General features: G+C 41.4%; 1 protein-coding gene across 1 annotated transcript in view; it reads left to right on the top strand.

Moving 5' to 3' along the window:
* The window catches only part of QRSL1 (glutaminyl-tRNA synthase (glutamine-hydrolyzing)-like 1), a 13,205-nt gene extending 10,545 nt beyond the window's left edge, over positions 1-2,660 (top strand). Inside the window, exons 10-11 of the mRNA XM_009080177.1 lie at positions 1,498-1,703; positions 2,175-2,660. Coding sequence (XP_009078425.1) covers positions 1,498-1,703; positions 2,175-2,386 — 418 coding nt within the window. The 3' untranslated portion in view covers positions 2,387-2,660. The remainder of the gene's footprint in view (positions 1-1,497; positions 1,704-2,174) is intronic.
* Positions 2,661-7,108: the final 4,448 nt, after the last annotated feature.

Genomic DNA, 7,108 nt, shown 5'->3' on the forward strand with positions numbered 1-7,108 from the left:
TGCCAAGTCCTTCTGCTTACAACTGTCCAGATCAGCTTTCCTAAGGCTGCTTTAAAATTCACACAGTTAACTCTTCTGTGAAGAAATATACAATTGGCTTAACAGGAGAGTTGTGTTCCTGTCCACAGTAAATTACATTTCAGAAGTGACTGTAGAAAAAGGTATAATTCCCAAGATATAACTTAACTTCAACCTGCTGTTTATTATTCCTTCTGCTTACAACTGTCCAGATCAGCTTTCCTAAGGCTGCTTTAAAATTCACACAGTTAACTCTTCTGTGAAGAAATATACAATTGGCTTAACAGGAGAGTTGTGTTCCTGTCCACAGTAAATTACATTTCAGAAGTGACTGTAGAAAAAGGTATAATTCCCAAGATATAACTTAACTTCAACCTGCTGTTTATTATTGACTGTAACCATTTTCACTGCAGTTTTTCAGAAACTTAAATCTTTAGATTACTCTAACAAAGTGGCTTTTGGGCAGTTTCAGTTTTATGCAGAAAACACTCTGGCATGTAGCAGCTGGTAATACAACCTTCCCTTTTTTTCTCTTCTTTTTTGTTATTTTCATTTTTTCAAACAGCTGTGAGTTTAGATGACTTTTGCTTTTGAAACTGAACTTCTCTGGATTTAAGGATTCCACATTTACCAGTTCTGCATGTGAAGTTAGAAGGAACAATAAACATAAAACTGACTAATGTGTGTTTCTGCTTCTGAGTTGTGTAAAGACAGAAATCTGTAGAGCACATGTTTAGATGAGGGAATAAAAAGGTTAGGAAGGGAAAGATCTTTCTAGTATTCTGCAGATAAGTATATTACAAACACATGTATAGATTTGAATCCATTCAGAGTCCTCCATAGATGATGGGACTTGTTCATACACTTCAAGTATTTTGCTGGATTGAATCCTAAATTATTAATTCCTATTTTCCAGGCCTGTTTAGTTCTACATTGTTTCTAGGCTTTGCTGTTCCACCCTGCAGTGAAATTCAATACACAGCTGCAGATAAGTATATTACAAACACATGTATAGATTTGAATCCATTCAGAGTCCTCCATAGATGATGGGACTTGTTCATACACTTCAAGTATTTTGCTGGATTGAATCCTAAATTATTAATTCCTATTTTCCAGGCCTGTTTAGTTCTACATTGTTTCTAGGCTTTGCTGTTCCACCCTGCAGTGAAATTCAATACACAGATCAGTTTCTGAATGGTCATAAAAGTGTTATTTTGATTTTTAGTTAATTAGTGTGGCCTAGGGTTTTGTTTTCCCTTCACCTTTCTTCAGCTGTATGTTCTCTTCTTCTCTGATGGCTTCACTGCTATGAGAGCATCAGTACCATGTGTGATGACTAAGCTTTTGATCTATCAAAAACTCGTGTACCAGTGTGATTCAAAAGGAATACTGGGCTTGTCTTTTCTACAGTAATAAGAAATGCAGTTCTGTATTTTTGGAATCAAAGTGTCAGGCCCTCATGTCCCTGTTTCTTTCTAGGAACTATGAGAAGTACTTCATCAAGGCACAGAAAGTCAGGCGTCTCATCGCCGATGACTTTGTGAAGGTTTTCAGGAGTGGCATTGATGTTCTCCTCACTCCTACGACTCTGAGTGATGCAGCTCCATACATGGAATTCATCAAAGAAGACAACAGAACGCGCAGCGCGCAGGATGACATCCTAACACAGGCTGCAAACATGGCTGGTGAGCAGGGACAGGCATGCAACTATGTTTTCCCCTGCCTAGTCATTTTTAATGTCTGGACCCTTTAGCTACTTAACCTCCTCTTCAGAATCAAGATATTTCACCCCTGTGTTGTAAGCCTTACAATGATAACCAGATATAAGGGTAGTTTGTTTATTAAATGCTTGAAGACTAGATTTTAAAGCCGGGCACTTTGGAGCCGAGTGTGGGCTGCAGGTAAGATGAATCAGAAACAAATCTCTTTCTAAGGAGAACTGATTATCTTTTCAGAGAATGCTGACTCCTTAAATCACTCTAATTCATTTCTTGTGTTCGCCTAGCAGTATCCTTGGTTCATTGACTCAAATTATCTTAGCTAGTCTTTTTTCTCTACACAATTTTTTTCTGGTTTTCTTAGAATGGTTACAAAAATTACTCCAGCTGGATTTGTTTAATGCTAAGTCTTTCTATGTGTATCTCTTTTTCTCTCAGGACTGCCAGCCATAAATGTCCCCACAGCTCTTTCAGAGAGAGGTTTGCCAGTTGGGCTTCAGTTCATTGGACGTTCGTTCCAGGAGAAGCAGCTTCTCACTGTAGCCAAATGGTTTGAACAACAAGTACAATTCCCAACGATCCAGCTAGAAGAAGTAAAGGGGCATGACCATGGTGTATTTCATCATCAGAAATCTGCTTCTTTTTCATAACATGGGGCTTCCTAGTCAGATCAAGCAAGAAACCTGTGGGGATGGTCTAAAAGTGTATTCCTGCAGTTAATTGTCTTTTGCAGAAATAATAATCTGGTTTAAGAAGACTTTATGCAGTAATTCAGGATGGAATCACGACAGTTTGTTCCTGTGTAATTAAGGCAAAGTGAATAATTAAGTAAATATGTCTGTATTATTAAGAACAGTTTCTAACTGGTATTAAAAACACCAAGTTGAAGTATCTTATGCCTGTGGAGCTGCTTTTTTTCCATTCCCAGAGGGTGTGCAAGGTATCTGACCCATTAAAGAACTAACCTGAACTTTGGTGTGAAAATTCCGTGGTTGCAAAAGGGTTTGGTTTCCTTCTGGAGCATAGGCTTTTGTAATGGCAACAACCAGCCAGACTGTAATGGAACAAAGGTATCAAGGATCTGTTCACCAAGAGTTAAATACAAAAGGAAAGAAGGGAATAACATGGAATCATAGAACCATTTCTGTTGGAAAAGAACTTAAAGATCATTAAGTCTATTACAGTGTTGCCAAGTCCAGCACTTGGCCACATCCCTAAGCACCAGGTCTACAGGTGTTTTACATGATGCTTATCAAGGGCACTATAAGAAAGCTAAATCAGAACTGCATTTAGATCCCTATTTTATCAAAATTCAAGTTGTGGAAATGTTAGTTCATTAAAAAAATAAATTCCTTATTACTAGCTGACTCATGCGGCAGGTGAAGTAACATTTAGGTTTACAAGTCATGCAGATTACTCTGGTTACATCCAGATTTCTTCTGGGAAAGATGCCTAGTAGTCCTTGAATAGTTATTATCTTCTTCCTTCTTTAAATGCTAATTATAAGGAACAGTGATGAAGTTCTTCCTTGTATTGAGGTGGAACTTCCTCTGCATAGGTTTCTGCCCATTTCCTCCTGCTTTATTGGTTTCTATCACCAAGAAGAGTCTGGTTCCATCATCTTGGCATCCTCTGTTCATGTACTTGAACACATTAATGAGGTTCCCTCTGAGTCATCTCTTCTTGAGACTGAGCAGGCCCAACTCCCTCAGCCTTTCCGTAGCGGTGAGGTACTCCAGGCCCTTCATCATCTTTGTTGCTCTCTGCTGGACCTGCTCCAGGAGCTCCATGTCCTTCTTATACAGAGAAGCCCAGAACTGGACACAATACTCCAGGTGTGGCCTCACAAGGGCTGAGTAGAGAGGCAGGATCACCTCCCTTGACCTGCTGGCAATGCTCTTCCTAATGCATCCCAGGATTAAATCACACTGTCACTGTGTGCGTCCTGTCATGCAGCAGCTTAACGAGCTCTTGGTGAGGTTATCAGTTATCCAAGTTGGTATACCTGGATAGATACTTGACTATATAGCTGCTACTTGATCTGCAGTCATGTCCCAAACCAAGACATACCACTTGCTGTTTCTGAAAGTAAAGGTCAGTCAGTATCTTTTGTCCAGAGTTTGAAATAAAATCCTGGCTGTGGAGAGCATTCCTGAATGGACATGAAGTGCCTTGGAGTGTTACAGAAGAGAACTGGACTGACTTCTGACCCACCAGAAAATCCCTGCTTCTGCTTGGCAGTCTTTCTCTTAGAACTTCTTCTGATATAAAGAGAAATCTGATAGAAAAAAAGTGGATCAAGGCAAAGATCCCCACCCCATGTTTCCCAAGCAGTTAGAGGAGGGGTAAGGTGAAGAGGAACTGTCCCTACATCTGCACTCCTTTTTTTTTAAGGGAGGGCTCTTATGTCAGTCTCCAGAATCCTCTAAACAAGCATCTGGATGATCAAAGGCATTGGACCTTCAGAATTCCTTTTGCTGACAGATTTCTGAGCTTAGAATAACTGTGCAGCAAAATACCCAGTGCAGAAAGTATCAACCAGACATCCATTCTGTGTGGCATTTATAACTATATGTTAGTAGCTGAGACTCATCTTTGAATTAAGCCTTGTAAAGACTTGAAAATAAAACTCCTATGTAGATACTTAAATTTCTGGGCTATTAGATTCAAGGCAACTCCAACAAGGCTTCTGCCCTGCTCCCATTCCTAACTGTTTTTCATTTTTGGAGACTGTATACCTAATGCCCTTTCTGCCCTCCCCTTTCTAAGGCTGGAATTTCACCAAACCAGAGGTAAGAACTTAGGATCCAGCATGGTCAAGCACCTCCAGGATGTAAGCAAGAGTTCCTTAATTTGTGCAAAAGAATAGCTAAGAGACTTTTGCCGTCTTAAACATAAAAAACTGTTCAAAGTAGTTGTCTCAGGGCCCCTCAGCAGTTCCTGCTGGAGTTTAACACCCTGACTTCCCTGTAGGTACAGCAGTTGTGAGAGGTATCTTGGAGCAGAGCTTTGTGCAGCTGTTCCCAGTGCCAAGTCATGGCTCCAGAGCTGTGAACAGAAACGTTTCTATGCTGGATAATTAGACTCTCAAAATCCCTTGTTACCTTTCTAGTAAAGGAATTCCAAGGAGCAGGAAGGACTGAGGGGGTAAAAAAAAAAAGGGGGGAAAAACCCAACCCTGCCTATACAAACATTTTGTACAGCTGCCTTGGAAAACAATTCGCTAAAATAATAGAGTTGAAAGTTTCATGGCATTGCAGCACAGCCACAGCAGGGGGTAGGTGTAACCTTAGCACACAGTGAGCCCAGATAATTCCAGTGTTTCCTGAAGGAAACAAAAGCGAGAGCTTTAGCAAACAAGCAATCTGCTTAAACGTTTGGGGTGCAAATTGCTTTTTCTTCAGGTAATGAGAAACTGTAAGGAAATTGTAGAGTGGAAAATTTATTCTTGAGAAGAAAACTCTAAAGAGCTTTTGCTTAAGATGTTTTAAAATACAGCTGCAATCTGATATTGCAATTTATGCAGTTTCCACAAGTTTTTTCCCCTCATCCTCCTTAAAAGCATTCATATAAGGAGAAAGTCAAAGCAAAATTAACCTGACTGCTGCTACTTCCCTGTCCCTGCATTTCTTAGTTTTCAGGCATCAGGCTTAATAGTCACTGCAACTTCATTGTTGCTTTGCCTTACATCGTGCTAGTCATTTCTCCATGTCTTTTACGACTCACCTAGGAACTAATCTGTCTGGAAAGCTGCAATAGGGAATGGGCTTTGTAGCCTACCTGGGGTGTCCCAGTGGCCTCCCCCTCAGCTCTGCCCCCCAGTACCACTGAATTTGAATACAGATAGGCAACTGAAAAAAAAAGAAGAGGAGGTGTGCACAGCATGTCTAAAAATCTCTGCTGGGGTTACACAGCAGTCATACTTCATGTTAAATTAATGCCTATAATGCCACCAGAGAGGGAAAGAAAACAAGTAAAAATGTCAGAGGAGCTAAAAAGGTTTATCTAAGTTTGTTATTTTTCAGTCTCTCACATAAAGAAGAAGGTATCCAGTTACAGGAATGTTAGAAGGAGGCAGAAAATGAAAAACACAATCTCCTTAATTAGCTTACCACACCTCCAATTGACTAATGTCCAGATACAATTCCAAGCTAACCTTTTTCTGTAAGCAGAAGAAAGGCTATTTTCCCACCCTGCACAGGCATCCTCATGCACTCCCTGTTGAACAGCAATGAAAGGTGTTTAGCTCAGGGTTGTGGGATGCTTGGGGAAAGCAGCAGGAACCCAGTGAGGGGCTTTGCTGGGTTTGCACGTGCTGTTTTACAGCCCAGGCTATGGTCTAATACCCACACAACAAGGTGTAAGTGCTGTAGAGAGTCACAAGTCAATGCTGTGACACAATATGTGATGAAATGAACTTCAGAGCTGGGAACTGAATCTTTTACAGCTAAAAAGACTGTTCTTTTATCTTGCCATGTGTGACAGCCACTGGTGAAAGGATTTTTGTGATAGTGATGTGTGGTGGACAGGTTGCTGTCCATGTGTGCCAGCTCAGACACCTGGGGCAGCCGTGGAGACTCCTGGATTAGATGCCCCTCTTCAGGGCATGGTGCACTACAGTGGGAGAGGAAAGAGGCTTGGAGGTACAGGACAGACTGGCTGAAAGGCTGTTGCAGGAGGGTGTAAGAGGCCATGATAAGGGAGCAGGAGCAGAGGTGATGGATGGTCAGTACTGGCTCCAGCAACCAGGCACCTGCCTGCACTGTACTGTGGACTGGGACAGCTGCTGGGTTGCAGCTACTGTCTGCTGCCACCAGTCCCAAAAGGGAGACAAGCTCCTGCATGGCAGTGTGTGGAGTAAAAGCACTAGGCACTCCATTGTGTCACTCAGGAGGGGACATTTCAGCTTGGTTAGAGACACAGAGAAACACAGAAAGGTTGTCTAGGAAGGCTGTGAAACACCAGGAGGTAGAAAACAAACAAAGGAGAGAAAGGATTAAGTGTCATAGAAGCTGGTAACACATTTGAGAAGCCAGAGACTTGGGAGAGGAAGATTGAAGAAATAAAGGATTGAGGGTGGAGGAAGCAAAATATTCTGGTGAAGGAGGGGCCCCAACTTCATGTTCTAAAGTTGAAACCCTTGAAGGTGGGTCCCTTTGTGAACTGTACCTCTCTGAAGAGTGAGTCTGCTTAATTTAGTCCAAGACCAGAGTGTTTAAGACTTGCATTTGCAAGCTTTTAGTGCCAAAGTGAGTGCTATTCAGGCACATAAAATGCCTGGCACAGACACACAAAATTCTTGCTTAACAAAGACTAAAAGGAAAACATGTTATTAATGATATACTTCAGGAAGCCTAGGAACACACTACTAA

Source organism: Acanthisitta chloris, unplaced genomic scaffold (assembly GCF_000695815.1).
Source record: "Acanthisitta chloris isolate BGI_N310 unplaced genomic scaffold, ASM69581v1 scaffold12508, whole genome shotgun sequence".
NCBI lineage: Eukaryota > Metazoa > Chordata > Aves > Passeriformes > Acanthisittidae > Acanthisitta > Acanthisitta chloris.